Genomic DNA, 14,467 nt, shown 5'->3' with positions numbered 1-14,467 from the left:
GCACAGGGACTTCTCCCGTGTCCGTCTCTCCTCCAGCCCAGGCAGGGAGGAGCTCAGGCCTCTTTCCCCAGGTCCTGGGGCTGGTCCAGCCACTCCTCCTGAGCTGGGCCGCCCTCTCGGGGACCATCTGCCCTCGCCTCCCTGTCTTGCTGCAGGAGCAGCGGCGCTTCTCTGGATACCTGGCTGGGTGGGTGGGGATTAGAGAAGCCAGATGACTCCTCATCCTGACCCCCCAGAGCCCGTGTAGGAGTCACCCTGTGTCAGGGCTCACACCCACTCCAGCTGGCTTGGTGGGCAGGGGTGGCTTAGAGCCACAGGCAAGGAGGGCCTTGGGTCAGCTTCTGCTGGGGGGACCTGTGCCCTGTCATGGGGAAAAGGCTGGTACCTTTGAGGCCACGTGAGCTCCCTAGGCCGGACCAGCACCCAGCAGCCATGTGTGTCCTCCCAGACTCTGCCGTGGTTCTTGAGGAGGGAAGTCCAGACGAGGCTAATTTGCTGCCCCCAGAACTGGAGGACTTTGAGGCAACACTAGGCCCAGACAGGCGCTGTCGGCACGCTGAGGCTTACAGCAGGGTGAGTGTCGCTGGGCACCAGAGCCACTGGCCTGAGGGGCCCTGTGGGTATTCTCCATTTGGGCCTTCAGAGCCAGGCTTGCTTTCAGATCCCAGCCTGAGCCACTGGGTGAGGGAGGAGGGGTGAGACTGAGGCAGGGTCTGAGGTCGAAGGCCGGGGCTGAAGCAGGGGTACAGCCAAGACAAAGGGGTAGGGTCTCAGGCAAGCGGATGGCAGGGACCCTCCATTCTCAAGCTTTGTGGTTCTGAACTTGGGCAAGTCTTTTTTTTCCCCAACTTTTTTTTTTTTTTTTTAATATATTTTTGTTCGTTTCAGAGAGGAAGGGAGAGGGAGAGATAGAAACATCAATGATGAGAGAGAATCATTGATCGGTTGCCTCCTGCACACCCCCCACTGGGGATTGAGCCTACAACCTGGGCATGTGCCCTTGACTGGAATAGAATCCGGGACCCTTCAGTCCCTAGGCTGACGCTCTATCCACTGATAGAGCCAGGGCTTTGGCCAGTCTTTTAACCCACCTTTCTCATCAGAGAAATGGCTGCTCCTCCCAGTCCCTTCTGCTCAGACAGTGGATTTCTAAGAGCTCCATCTAGGGGTGGCTCCTCACTGGGGCAGCCTTTGGTTTGTGGGGTTCTTGGCTCTTTTGCCCAGCATGTTGCACAGGCAGGTGCTGTCCTGGGGGAGGTTGGGATCATCAGCTTGGTGCTGGTGGCTCTGTGGCCCTGGGCAGGAGGACATGCGGGGCCTCATTGCCTCCAGGTAAACCCCACGTGGGCTCAGTGACAATGAATGTTTTCTTGGGATACATTCTTTCCAGTCATCTTCAACCTCTAGCCAGGAGGAGAAGTCATTCCGCACAGAGGAGCTGTCTGCTGGGGGGATCCCCATCGAGCGGGCTGTCTCCTCCGAGGCGGCCCGGCCCTCCGTGGACCTCTCCTTCCAGCCCTCGCAGCCCCTGAGCAAGTCCAGCTCCTCACCTGAACTGCAGACCCTGCAGGACATCCTCGGGGACCCTGGGAACAAGGCTGATGTTGGCCGGCTGAGCCCTGAGGCTAAGGCTCGGTCACAGTCAGGGATCCTCGATGGGGAAGGCGCTGCCTGGTCAGCCCCAGGCGAAGCCAGCCGGGGCCCCTCCCACGCCGAGGGCCCCATGCCTTCCAGCTGTCCCCGCTCCCCCAGTGGCCTGCGGCCCCGAGGCTACACCATCTCCGATTCGGCCCCGTCACGCAGGGGCAAGAGGGTGGAGAGGGACTCCTTCAAAAGCAGAGCAGGAGCCTCCAATGCCGAGAAGGTACCAGGTATCAACCCCAGGTGAGCCTCACCCTCTGGGCTGGAGCTCCCGGACAGTCTCGGGTGACGTGGCATCTAATTGCTTGGGTAGAAAAGGCTGGGGTACAGGTCTGCATATCCTCTGTTCTGGGCTGTTCGGAGTCACAGGAGAGGGCAGTCCTTGGGCAGTGGGCACAGGCCCTGCTGCTCTGTGTGTGCCGTGATCGCACTGCCAGGACCTCGATCTGGGACCTGCAGTGCCACGCTCGGCCCTCATCATCTTTCCCTCTGCAGCTTTGTGTTCCTACAGCTCTACCATTCGCCTTTCTTTGGTGACGAGTCCAACAAGCCAATCCTTCTGCCCAATGAGGTGGGCATGCCTTTTCTCCCCTTCAGGGGTTCCCTGGAGCCTGGGGTCAGGGCACAGTGGGATGCCAGCTCTGGGTAGTGGTGGCCTTAACCCAGGCTTGCAGAAGGCTGCAGCCTCCGCCCCCTGTGGCAGCCTGTGGTGATCTACCTGGGTGGGGTGAGCCCTCCCTTGGCAGGCGTCTGGCTGAGCCTGGCCAGGCAGGGCGGGTGGCAGGGGACAAGCCACTGCCCTGGACTCAGACCAGGCTCTGTGGCTATAGTCTTTCGAGCGGTCAGTGCAGCTCCTCGACCAGATCCCATCATATGACACGCACAAGATTGCCGTCCTGTACGTGGGAGAAGGCCAGGTGAGGCTGCTGGGAGGCAGGGCCTGGCCTGAGTGCCAGGGCAGAGCTGGGCGGCCTTCCTGCTTGGGTTGGGGGTTGGGGGTTGGGAGTATGGACCTTGGTCCTCCACAGAGCTGTTACCCTGTAAGTTGCTAGAGTATGAAGTGGTTGTTGAGCTCCATGCCAGGTACTCTTCTGATGTGAGGACCCAGGAGTGAGAAAGGTCAGTGTGTAAGCACATGTACCCCAGAGGGTGCTGCTCTCGTCAGTGATCCAAGGGAGGTGACACTGAGCAGAGATGTGAGGGAGATAGTATGTGTGCAGGTGTGTGGGAGCATCCATTGTGGGAAAAGCCCATGCAAAGGCCCTGGGGAGGGGCACGCCTTGTGTAATTGAGGGTTGGCAATGAGTGAGCACTGGGCAGGGGGTGGAGGTGGAGGTGGGGAACTAATGGGGAGGGGCCAATCAGCGAGAGCCTCGTGGGTCGCTATAAGGCTGCATTTCTATTCCCATTGAGGTGGGAGGGTCTTGGATGGCTTTGAGTCAAGGGTTTGCTATGACTCAACCTCAAAAGCATCCTCTGGTTGCCGAGTGGAGAAGTGGGGTAGTGACAGTCCAAGTGAGAGAGGACAGGTCTGAGGAGTAATCAGTGGGTGCTGAGGAAGGCTAGGGTTCTGGGTGTATTTTGACAATTGAGCTGACTACATTTGGGGCAGACTAATTATGGGAGAAGGGGGAAGTCCAGGATGTCACCTGGGCAACTGTTGAAATGAAGTTACCTTGTACTGAGTCCGGGTTGATGACAGAAGTGGGGGTCTTTGCCAAGCCACACCATTCACCCCCCCCCCCCCCCCCCGCCAACCACCCCCGCCTCCCAGCAACCCCCTGGGGCCCTTGGGAGCTGTGCTCGGGGGAGGGCAACTTGGGAGAGGTGCCACCATGCTTCTCTCTCTACAGAGCAATAGTGAACTCGCCATCCTGTCCAATGAGCATGGCTCCTACAGGTACACGGAGTTCCTGACAGGCCTGGGCAAGCTCATCGAGCTCAAGGACTGTCAGCCGGATAAGGTGTACCTGGGTGGCCTGGACGTGTGTGGTGAGGACGGCCAGTTCACGTACTGCTGGCATGATGACATCATGCAAGGTGTGAGCCGTCCTGTGGCATGTGTCCTCCCAACCTCCTTCCTATTGGCCTGTCCTCAGGGGAGCAGGGGAGGTGTCCAAGGGCCTGAGGGCATCAGCCTGAGCACTGAGGCAGCAGTTGGGTTGCAGCTCTGCTTCCGGAAGCTCTGCCCTCAGGGAGAGGAGCCAAGCTGCTGGCCAGGCACCAGAGACATGGCTCCTGCAGGCACCCAGAGCCTCTGCTCCTGCCGAGAGGCATAGAGGCCCCACTGCCCCTGGCCGGCACCCTGCCTGGCCTGGGCCGGGCCCATGCAGCTTCCCCCTCTCCCTCACAGCTGTCTTCCACATTGCCACCCTGATGCCCACCAAGGACGTGGACAAGCACCGCTGTGACAAGAAGCGCCACCTGGGTAACGACTTTGTGTCCATTGTCTACAATGACTCTGGCGAGGACTTCAAGCTGGGTACCATCAAAGTGAGCAAGGGGCTTTCAGGGCGGGTGGGCATGAATCTGGGTCCCTGGGCACCCTAGCTGGGGGCCACGTCTCTGGGGAAGTGCCCACTGGCACATGTTGAATAGAAGCAGTGAGTGCCACTGAGATCAGTGTGGTGACAAGCAGCAGCACTGACTTGCTTTAGTGTCCCCCACTGCCAGCTGGGGTGGCCCGGTCCCCCCTGAGCCTGTGTCCTTTGTAATGAGGATGATAACCCTGCCAGTTTCTTCCTTGAGCCTGTGGCACACAGCTTTGGTTTTGTGAGGAATAACTGGATGCACATGTGCTTAGCAGGGTGCGTGCATGTAGTAGGTGCTTAGTGTGCGCATAATGCTGTGATCCCTGTTCCCTTGCTACCTCCTGTCATTGCAGAGTGGTGGGGGTGGGGATGGGCCCTGGATTCCCTCCCCTTTTCATGTGCTTGGACTTGAGGTCCTAAGGGGAGGAGGTAGGCTCAGTCCTGGCAACTTGTCAGAGTGGGGACAAGAAAGACAGCGCAAGGCCAAGCAGGGTGGGGAGCCCAGCACAGCCCAGGTGTCTGAGGTGCTGGTGCTCAGAGGGGTTCAGATTTATTCTCGATGCAACGGGAAGCTTTGGAGGTTACTGAACACAGGCTCTGGGCAGAAGACTGGTGGAGGGCAGGAGTGCCTATAGGGAGGCTGGTTGGTTCTCCTTTGCTGCAAAGCTGGGAGCCCAGGGAGTGCCGAGGCGTGGGTGGTGAGGCTGCCCCGTGAGGTGAGTGTGCGGTACTGGGACGTGCCGGCTGGTGAGGCTCTTGGGAGCTGTCAGCGTGTGGAGGGCATCTGAGCCAGGGGCTGGGAGCCTGCAGAGCTACGCGTGCTGCTTTCAGTTGACAATGAGGCAGTTTTCAGCTGGGTGGCAGCAAGTGCCCCAGACAGTGTTGTATGTATGTGTGTGTGTATGTGTGTGTGTGTGTATGTATGTGTGTGTGTATGTATGTGTGTGGGGGGGGGTGCTCTGTGACTGTTTAAGATTATGACTGTGAACTTAAACTTTGGCAAATTCATATGCTGGGATCCTGGTGTGGGAGAAGTTGGGTTTTAGAACATAAGGCAGCCAAGAGGACATATACCAGCCCCAGTCCCCAGGCTGGATAGGAGGGAGTGTGCAAAAACAGCAGTGGCATCAGCGAGCATCTAGCACTGATGAGCCGCTGCCCTTCATGAGGAAGTGGCAGAAGGTGGCCTTGGTGCTGGGGTGACCCTGCTTCTGTCTGAGCAGGGCCAGTTCAACTTCGTCCACGTGATCATCACCCCCCTGGACTATGAGTGCAACCTGGTGTCGCTGCAGTGCAGGAAAGGTGAGGCCTGGGGCCTGGTGGGGAGGCTTTCGGGGTCCTGAGCCCCATGTGAGTGCTGTGTTTCCCCCAGACATGGAGGGCCTTGTGGACACCAGCGTGGCCAAGATTGTGTCTGACCGCAACCTGCCCTTCGTGGCCCGCCAGATGGCCCTACATGCAAATGTGAGCAGAGGCGGCATCTTGGGCAGGTGGGACAGGCCATAGGTACCACCCATAGAGGACTCACCACTCTGCCCACCCTGCCCCAGATGGCCTCACAGGTGCACCATAGCCGCTCCAACCCCACTGACATCTATCCCTCCAAGTGGATCGCCAGGCTCCGCCACATCAAGAGGCTCCGCCACCGGGTAGGGAGGATGGGCACCTGGTTGCAGAGGTTCCCCCAGACAATGGTGGCTGGCCAGGGTGGGCGCCAATGTTCACCTGGGAGAAAACATGTGCTGCCCTCTGGGCTTGCTGCCAAGGCCTCCTCTCTCCTCAGATCCGTGAGGAAGCCCACTACTCGAACCCCAGCCTGCCCCTGATGCACCCCACGGGCCATGCCAAAGCCCCAGCGCAGGCCCCCGCCGAGCCCATGCCCACCTATGAGACAGGCCAGCGGAAGCGCCTCATCTCCTCCGTGGATGACTTCACAGAGTTCGTGTGAGGCTGCAGCTGGGGCAGTGCCTGGTCCTGGGGGAGCTCACGAAGACGCTGAGGACATGCCCAGGGCTCCTTGCAGCTGCCCTGCTAGACTCCCTGCCCCCTACAAGGCATTGGGCAGCATTTATTTGTGCAAATGAATAAAGTGGTCGTGTGCCCACTGGCCCTCAATGCTCAGACAGACACAGGTAGCAGTCAGCCAACTCGTTTATTTGACTTTGTCTGTTGGGGGGAGGAGGAGAGGGGCAGGATCAAGGCTGAAGCTTTGGCCATGCCCACAGAGTTAAGGGGGCCCATCAGGTTGTTTTCAAGGCCTCCCCGCTTCAGGAAAGCCTCACACAAGTGTTTGCACACTCCCCTTCCCCAGCCCCGGGAGCCAGCCCCAGGGAGGAGTCTTCCCCCACAGTAGTGCTGTTCCTGATTCAGACCCGACACCAGCAGGCCTGGGCCCTGCCTCTCACTGCCTGGCCTTGGGCAGGGCAGCAAGGCCATGGTGGTGATAAGAACTGCCTAGGGAGTAGCCATGCCCTCAAACAAAAGCCCCAGCACCTGCCCAAGGCCAGACTCAGAAACAAGCAGCAGCTGTCACTTTCTTGGCTCTGGCCATGTGGGCACATGTCTAAGGGAAGGAGGCCAGCTCTGCAGTCCCAACTCCCCCTCCATGCAGGCAACAGTGGGCACCAGGCCATTGCAGCCACCAGGCCCCTTGGCCCTAGTGAAAAATAGCGACGTACAAAAATATATACATTTTTAACCCCATATAAATTACTGACAATAGACACATAGATGGCAGCTGGAAGTAAGTGCACTCAGCAGGGGACAGGAGAGGTAATAATTTAGGGGGAGGATAAGGGGTGCAGGTTCCCTCCCCGCAGCCTGGATCCTTAGCAAGGGGGAAATGTCTGCCCAGGAGGTGGGGCCGGGCACAGCCCGCTGTACCTGAGGACTTGGGAAATAAATTAGTATCTCAAAGGCCGGGCACTTGGTCCAATACTGCTGTGTCCTCCCACAGGGGGCTGGAGAGGGGACCCTGGGTCCTGACTGGCCACTTGGCCTCTTTAAAGTGCTGAAGCCCACAGAGAGACAAGTGCTGCCCGCTCTGGGGGAGCTGCATGCAGCTGTTCTGCCTGGCCCTAGACCTTGAGGGTGGCAGAAAGTAATACTGAGCATTATCTCCTGGGCCCAAGGGGCTGGAGTGAAGCCACAGGCCACTCCGGGGAAAAGGCGTGAGCTCAGGTCCCTGGGGACTAAGTGCTGCTGGGGTGGACCTTGTTCTTGGCCCGGAAAGAGGCCCTGCTGGGGCTTGTAGTCAGGCCGATGCCTCGACTGGCCCGTGCAAGGCGGCTGGGCAAGGCTGACTGCAGGCCTGTGGAGGAGCCAGGGGGCGGTAAGGCTGGGGACCGGCTGGTTCTTCGGCCGTGCAGGCTCTGCAGCCTTCGCTCCAGCTGGTAGACGTCCTCTGTGGCCTGGTTGAGTCGGTCAAACTGGGCAAGTAGGGCCTCGAACACGGCGTGGAGGCGGGAGGGCTCGGGTTCCACCCGTGGCCCTGGCCTGCCTAGGCCCACACCCAGCCCATCCAGCTGGCTAGAAGAGGTTGAGAGACGGGAGGCATCGGAGTCCCCGGTAGGCGGGGGCACATCTGGGGACGACTTGGAGCCCCTGGATGAGCGGGAGGGCAGTGGCTCCATCCCTTCGAAGCGGACTTTGTGGCGGAACTGGGGGCGGCACAGGGGCTCGGTTAGTCCGGCTGCGCCCTGGTGAGCCCAGGGCGCGTCCCTCTCCCCCCCACTGGGCCGTACCCACCTCCTTGACCTTGCTGAAGCCCATCCAGAGGCGCAGTCGGCGCAGTAACAATTCTACCATCTCGTAGTCCTGTGGCTCCCAAGCCGGGCGATAGAGCTCTCCACGAAGAGTATGGTATCGCCACCGGAGAAGGACTGCCCCCAGCCTCAGAGCACCCCACAGTCGCAGGGCCCAGAGCCCCGTGCACAGCACAGGGGACAGGCGCCAGGACTCGGGGCACAGGGCTGGCCAACCAGCCCTGGGGCACACCACCAAGAGGGCCTGGGCCGCACTCTTCAGTGAGTCCACGCAAGAGGACACCAGCTATGGGAAAGGTGGCATGAGTCAGGGGTGCACCCCGGGCTAAGCCTCCACCTAGAGCCCCCCCATCACCTACCAGAACAGCCAGCTGAGCATAGGCCACCGCGAGCGCCACCAGGCCTAAGGCTGCCCCCAGGAGCTCCGGCAGGGCCCGGCACAGCGTCTTGCCGAAAACCGACCACTGACGCACGAAGCGCAGCTGCTGGGTGGCCTGTGGGCAAGGGGCGTCAGCCAACCAACCCTGGCCCCGCCTGCCCACCCCCGTGCCCGCTGGTCCAGCCCTCACCTTGACCAAGAGCAGGAAAAGCAGCGAGGCGGCCAGACCACGGGCCGCAGCGCTCAGCTGTGCCACCTGCTCAAAGCTGGTGAAGCGGCGCGGGCGGCGGCGCACGAAGCGCGTCCACTGGCGGTCGGCAGCGCCCAGCTGGGCCAGGCGCAGGAGGGCGGCGGCAGCCGTCAGTGCCACCAGCAGCCACCGCGCCCAGGCCCCCGGCCGCGCCAAGCGCACACGCCCCTCCCTGCGCCAGGCACGCGCCTCCGCCACCGAGAAGTACAGTGCGAACAGCAACAGGCTCACCTGCGGAGGGGGCGGCGGCGGGTCAGGACCTGAGTGGGCGGTGTCAGGGGGCGCTGGGGGCGGGGCTGGGGTGAGGGTGTGGGCGGTGTCAGGGGGTGCCGGGGGCGGGGCTGGGTGAGGGTGTGGGCGGTGTCAGGGGGCGCTGGGGGCGGGGCTGGGTGAGGGTGTGGGCGGTGTCAGGGGGCGCTGGGGGCGGGGCTGGGTGAGGGTGTGGGCGGTGTCAGGGGGCGCTGGGGGCGGGGCTGGGTGAGGGTGTGGGCGGTGTCAGGGGGCGCTGGGGGCGGGGCTGGGTGAGGGTGGGTTGGGCTTGCTGGGGGCGGGGCGGGGGCGGAGCTTACCGTGGTGAGCAGAGGCAATGAGAGGCCTGAGCTCAGGCGCCGCAGCGCAAACGGACGGACGCTGAGGGAGGCCACAGCGTGTCCCGCCACGGGGAACTCGAGACGCAGTGTGACGGCGGCGTGCAGTCCCACAGCCGGGCTGTAGCGTGTGAGCTCCACGAACACTGCGCGGCTCCTTCTCAGACGGCAGGGGTGAGGAACAGGACAAGGGAGGGGTGAGAGGGCAGGAACCTCCGAGGCAGGGCCTCTGGTGTCGTGGGGGCGGGGTGGGGGGAAATGTGTGGACGGGGGAGGAAGTGCAGTGACTGATCTGGAGCGGCAAAGCTGGGGAGTGGGAGTAAACTGGGATCTCTGATGAGGGGACCAGGGTTGAGTGGGCCGCGGCAGAGCGAGGCAGCCTGTCTCATGAGCGCCTACCTATTGTCGATCCAGTTGTGCAGCTGCAGAAAGCCCAGCTGCTCGCGGCTCTCCTCCAGGCTCAGCCCCAGCTCCTGCACGTAGCCCCCGCTGTCGTACACAGAGCAGTAGCCCCAGTACCAGACGCTGCAAGTGAGGGGCAGTGTGAGACAGCCCCGCCCTGCAGCAACCTGGGAGCCATGCTGGCTGGGATGAGGGGCTCCTCTGGAGAACACCCTGGCCCCTCCTGTGCTCACCCCAGCGCGTCTGGCGCAGAGTAGGCCCACATCTCAGAGCCGTTATGGGCAGCACTCCTCCAGCCAACGCCATAGTCGCTGGTGCTGAAGCCACCTGAAGCTGCTGAGCACGTGTGCGCCCCTGAGTCTGGCCGGTCTGGGCAGAGAGCTGAAATCAGAGGGCGGGGACTGAGCATGACCCAAACAGGATCGCTTACTGCTGACCAGCTCCACATGCTCTCCCCTGAAACCCTCCCAGTAACCTGAAGGTGGATGTCCTGGTCTCACTGATAAGGAAAATGAATCAGGGAGAGGGTAAGGTCGCACGGCTAGGGAGTTGAATCAAAACCCTGCCAAAGGCTTCTCTTTGGAAACGAGCAGGGACAAGTGCCAGAGTGGCCCCCAGCTCACCTTCCTTCAGCCGCACCTGCCGCAACCGTGGGGGCCCCAGCTCTGGGCTGGACTGGTTCCCATGGACGTAGGGGAGCAGCACATGGGACATCCACGGCCAGAACTCATCAGACCTGCCCGCACCAGAAACAAGTCACATGCTTCGCCCCTCAGCTCCCCGTGCTGCCAGGGGTCAGAGGTCCAGGGAGCACAACTACTGCAAGCCTGGCCCAGCCCAGAAGAGGCTGTCAGTGCGTCAGAGGGGATGAGGCATGACCCGTTTCCTTAACCTTGGCCTATTGTCGTTTGGGGACAGATAACTCTTATGGTCTGTCCTGGGTGCCGTAGCACGTTCAGCAGTATCTCTGGTCACTACCCATTGCCAGCAGCACCCACTTCAGTCCTGATAACCAAAACTGTGTCAAGACCCTTCCCAATGTCCCTTGGGGGTTGAGCTGGACCAAGGGCAGGATCACGGTGAACCCTGGTTGGCATCAGCACCACCCGGGCCCAACAAACAGATGTGTACATGCGTCCAGGGTGTCCGTACCGGGTGATGGCCAGGAAGGCCTGGCTATCTAGCTCCTGCCTGATGGCACTTTGCAGGCGGTAGGCGTGGCTGTGGCACGAGGCGTCCCCATAGTTGGCCAGCAGTGTCACCAGCAGGAAGAGCATGTACACCAGGAGGCTCTGGGGGACAGGGACGGCCTCGTGTCAGCCAATCCCAGCCCAGCTGCGGTAACAGCGAGGTTCTGGGCAGCCAACTGCCCACGGCCAGGGCACCCAGCACTGAGAAGGGCAGCACAGACACCCCACCTGGGGGCAGACACGTGATCCACGGAAGGCCAGGGAAGGCACACCTAGGGCCCTGCCAGAACAGGCAGAAGCAGGCACTGGAGGTGGGTACAAGGGGCAGAGCAAGGACTAGGGGCATCAGGAGTTGGGGTGAAGGGAGGGAGATGGACCCAGGCTGCAGAGCCCTAGGGCCTTCTTTGGAGAGGAAGGGGTGCATGTGAGGTTTTTGAGAAGAGGCTGCACTGGCCAAGAGGCAAAGAGGGTGGGCAGGCACTGGCCACGACAGCCTGACTCACCCGCAGCATTTTGTGTAGCCTCTTGACTTTTCGGGCTTCCTCCTTTGCCAGAAAGAGCGCAAAGCCGTGTGGGGGCCGCACACGGGGCACACGCTCGCTCACAGGTGTCACCGCCGGGCTCTCCACCAGGGTGTCATCCTCATCAGGGTGCAGCCGCTTGGCCACCAGGGAGAAGTACAGGGCTTCCAGCAGAACCTGAGCCAGGGGTGGCATCAGAGAGGCCCACGCGTGCCAGAGGCTGGCAGCCTGGCCCCCGCATCCCACTCACCTTGAGCGGCTCCCAGCCGAGGAACGAGGCCAGGAAGCTGGAGCTGCTTGAGAGGAGCCACATGACACTCACGCCAGGGGGGAAGCTGGCACCGACCCACCCCGAGACTCCCACGGCCACAGCCACCAGCAGCAGGCTGAGCCCATGGGCCAGGGGTGCACACCAGGCCGGCAGCAGTCGCTTCCGCAGGCCCTCCACCAGCCCTGGGGAGGCAGAGACAGGTGGTGACCAGGGGCCCAGAGGGAGGGCCGGGAGGGGCATCCTGGGGACACAGCGCACCTGTCCTGGCGAGCTTTGCTGACGGGGGCTGCTCCCACATCGGGCCTGGGCTGGGGAGGCCGCTCTCCCCCCGTCTCCGCAGCATCAGCATCTCCGTCTTCTCCCCAGGAGCGCTGGACCTGAGGCACAGGAGGGGAGCAGCGGACACTCACCTGACGGCCCACACACTGTCCACCTCATCTGAGGCAGTTCCTTGAGCCTCCCTGGGCCTTGCCCCTCACTCCTGCCCCCAGGTCCTGGCAGCCCCCTCACTTCCTGCTTACTCCATCGGCCTTGCCCCATAACTGTGACCTGTCCTGCCACCACTCCAGCAGCCATCGCCTTTACAGCAGGACTACAGCAGCGTCCCCCTGCCCGCTCTTCACACCAGCAAACCACGACTGGCTTCCAGTGAGCACTGCCCACGCCTCGGGCCTTCCTCCTCAGCCTCCCGCTGCTCACGGTGCACAGAGAGCCTGTGCTCGTGCACCTTTGTAACCTAAGACTAACTTTTGAACGAGGACGTATGTTTTACAAATTCCAATAGTACACAGCACTCCATGGGACCCACACACTGCGTGTCTCTCATGGTGCCACTGGCCTTCCCAGCGCCAGAGCTGCTACCCTGGAGAGAGAATGAGAGGAAATGGGGAGAAAGAAGAAAGGGGGCGAGGGGGGCAGGACCGGGGCAGGCACTTACTGAGCAGGCAGTGCACACACTCAGGGTGATATCTGCACAGCTATGCCCTGATTACAGAAACAGAAGAGAACAGGCCCCACAATCTCAGAACCTGCCTGCCACGGAGCTACCCTGAATATTTCTAGTTTATGCATCTCCTAGAGCAGTGGTCGGCAAACTCATTAGTCAACAGAGCCAAGTATCAACAGTACAACGATTGAAATTTCTTTTGAGAGCCAAATTTTTTAAACTTAAACTATATAGGTAGATACATTGTTATTAACTTAATTAGGGTACTCCTAAGGCTTAGGAAGAGCCACACTCAAGGGACCAAAGAGTCGCATGTGGCTCGAGAACTGCAGTTTGCCGACCACGGTCCTAGAGGATCAAAGGCAACATTGTCCAGGGGAGTGGGAGATCACAGAGGATAGCAGTGCCAAATTCTCCTTACAAAAGTAGCATAGACTATTTGTAGAAAGTAGGTTAATAATAAATAGAGAACAGAAAAAACAAGGTGGAGCGACAGGGAGTAGACATGTCCCACATGAAGTGTGAGGACCAGGAGCCACAGCCGTTGGAGGAGAGCAAGGAGCAGCAGCAGGACAAGGAGGCCGCCAAGAGGAAGCTGGTGGGGCAGCCAGAAGTCGGATTCCTAGCCCTCCTATTGCCGCCTCCAGGGCCAGTCGCCAGCTGCTGCTGATGGATGGGAAGTCAGGACCCTCCTTTTCCTCTCTGGGCTTGAGCATCAAGATCCTGAAGGAGAGGGCCCAGGAGCTGATTGCAAACATCAACCAGAGCAGGCAGGACCATGCACTCACGACCAACTTCAGGCACAGCCTCAAGATCAAGGTTTTGGACCTGACAGCAGCTGGAGGAGAGGATGCATCAGCTTTATAATTACAAGACCATTCAGGAAAGGTTCCAAGAGTTCACCCAGAAAAGGGCCAACATCAGCCATTTGGAAACAGAACTCAGACACTGTGCCGCACTGTGGAGACCATGTACAGAGGCCTGTGTGTCCAGGTAGAGCTCCTGCTCTGGATGAAAACAAGCCCATGAAGACGGTGAATGCTGACAGCTTCTGAGTCACCTCTCAATGACCGACACCGAGAAGGCTCCGAGGCCACCACTCCAGCCACTTAGAAAGCTGTCTGTACAGTTCTACAATCTCAGCGCGCGCGCGCGCGCGCACACACACACACACACACACACACACCCCACACAAAGGCAGCGAGTCCAGCCACCGCCATGGGCCCAGCTGTGGTATCCCCAACATGTGGCAAATTTACCCCACCCCAGCCCTACACAGTTCATTAAACATTTGAATTTCGAAAGAGAGAGAACAGATACTTAATACCTGCATTTCCATCATGACAGGAGCAGTATTGTTACAGTTATTTCTAATCCCTTTTCTATATGTTCATGTTTATATTTCACATGTGTGTATAAACATGTATCAAATCATATAGTGGATACAGCATAGAATACACACAAATTTACATTCAACTCTAAGCCGCATGACAGCAAAGACTGTTTGCTGTTGGAAAGCATTCACCGATTCCCTCAGTCACCCAACTAGTATGTTGATCCCCTAGAAATATAGGCACTATTCTAAGCACTGAGTGAAAAGAACAAAGTGCATAAACTTACAATGTGCACATAGTAGTGGGGGAAGCAAACATTAAGCATGAACATTGCTTACTGTATGGGAAGCAGGGGAGGGGACCGAGGCCTACCTGTGTGTGCGCGCGCACGTGCATGTGCACACGTGCATGGGTCCATGTTATTGCACCTTACTGCCTTTGCTTAAGGCAAGAAGGAAGGTTCTGGTTAGGCAGCTTTGAGTGAAGACCTGAAGGAAGTAGACCATGAAGCTCTTGTCTTGGGGAGGAGCAGGCTAGGCAGAGGGAGCAGCAGAAACAAAAGATGGAGGCGGAAGAGTGAGGGATGTTGTAGCCGGAAGGAAGTGGGTAACAGGGAAGGTGGCAGGAAAGGACTTGGGAAGGTGTGGAGCC

At 59.9% G+C, this 14,467-nt stretch overlaps 2 protein-coding genes and 1 pseudogene across 7 annotated transcripts in view; 2 read left to right on the top strand and 1 right to left on the bottom strand.

Annotated features, from left to right (window-relative positions):
• TSC2 (TSC complex subunit 2) overlaps positions 1-6,301 on the top strand; it is a 37,348-nt gene extending 31,047 nt beyond the window's left edge. For all 4 annotated transcript variants that reach the window (XM_070413258.1, XM_070413257.1, XM_070413256.1 and 1 more), the window contains 10 exons: positions 449-573; positions 1,391-1,884; positions 2,137-2,212; positions 2,472-2,558; positions 3,495-3,681; positions 3,995-4,134; positions 5,396-5,474; positions 5,545-5,636; positions 5,723-5,821; positions 5,956-6,301. In XM_070413258.1, coding sequence (XP_070269359.1) covers positions 449-573; positions 1,391-1,884; positions 2,137-2,212; positions 2,472-2,558; positions 3,495-3,681; positions 3,995-4,134; positions 5,396-5,474; positions 5,545-5,636; positions 5,723-5,821; positions 5,956-6,120 — 1,544 coding nt within the window. In that variant the 3' untranslated portion in view covers positions 6,121-6,301. The remainder of the gene's footprint in view (positions 1-448; positions 574-1,390; positions 1,885-2,136; positions 2,213-2,471; positions 2,559-3,494; positions 3,682-3,994; positions 4,135-5,395; positions 5,475-5,544; positions 5,637-5,722; positions 5,822-5,955) is intronic.
• Positions 6,302-6,305: 4 nt separating this feature from the next.
• Positions 6,306-14,467, bottom strand: part of PKD1 (polycystin 1, transient receptor potential channel interacting) — a 49,079-nt gene continuing 40,917 nt past the window's right edge. Inside the window, exons 35-46 of one of the 3 annotated variants that reach the window (XM_070413252.1) lie at positions 11,795-11,913; positions 11,516-11,718; positions 11,248-11,442; positions 10,707-10,846; positions 10,178-10,290; positions 9,788-9,935; positions 9,552-9,677; positions 9,135-9,309; positions 8,506-8,796; positions 8,296-8,430; positions 7,920-8,222; positions 6,306-7,831 (exon numbers count right to left, since the gene is read on the bottom strand). In XM_070413252.1, the coding sequence (XP_070269353.1) occupies positions 7,364-7,831; positions 7,920-8,222; positions 8,296-8,430; positions 8,506-8,796; positions 9,135-9,309; positions 9,552-9,677; positions 9,788-9,935; positions 10,178-10,290; positions 10,707-10,846; positions 11,248-11,442; positions 11,516-11,718; positions 11,795-11,913 (2,416 nt within the window). In that variant the 3' untranslated portion in view covers positions 6,306-7,363. The remainder of the gene's footprint in view (positions 7,832-7,919; positions 8,223-8,295; positions 8,431-8,505; positions 8,797-9,134; positions 9,310-9,551; positions 9,678-9,787; positions 9,936-10,177; positions 10,291-10,706; positions 10,847-11,247; positions 11,443-11,515; positions 11,719-11,794; positions 11,914-14,467) is intronic. The other 2 variants (XM_070413253.1, XM_070413254.1) reach the window with 2 other exon arrangements.
• Positions 12,795-13,700, top strand: LOC139008404 (synaptonemal complex central element protein 2 pseudogene; annotated as a pseudogene).

The sequence above is a fragment of the Myotis yumanensis genome, unplaced genomic scaffold, assembly GCF_028538775.1.
Source record: "Myotis yumanensis isolate MYYU_CA2020_CCGP unplaced genomic scaffold, mMyoYum1.0.hap1 SCAF_4, whole genome shotgun sequence".
In the NCBI taxonomy this organism is placed as follows: domain Eukaryota; kingdom Metazoa; phylum Chordata; class Mammalia; order Chiroptera; family Vespertilionidae; genus Myotis; species Myotis yumanensis.
The sequence above is the reverse complement of the archived record's forward strand: the minus strand, read 5'-3'. Positions and strand labels throughout refer to the sequence as shown.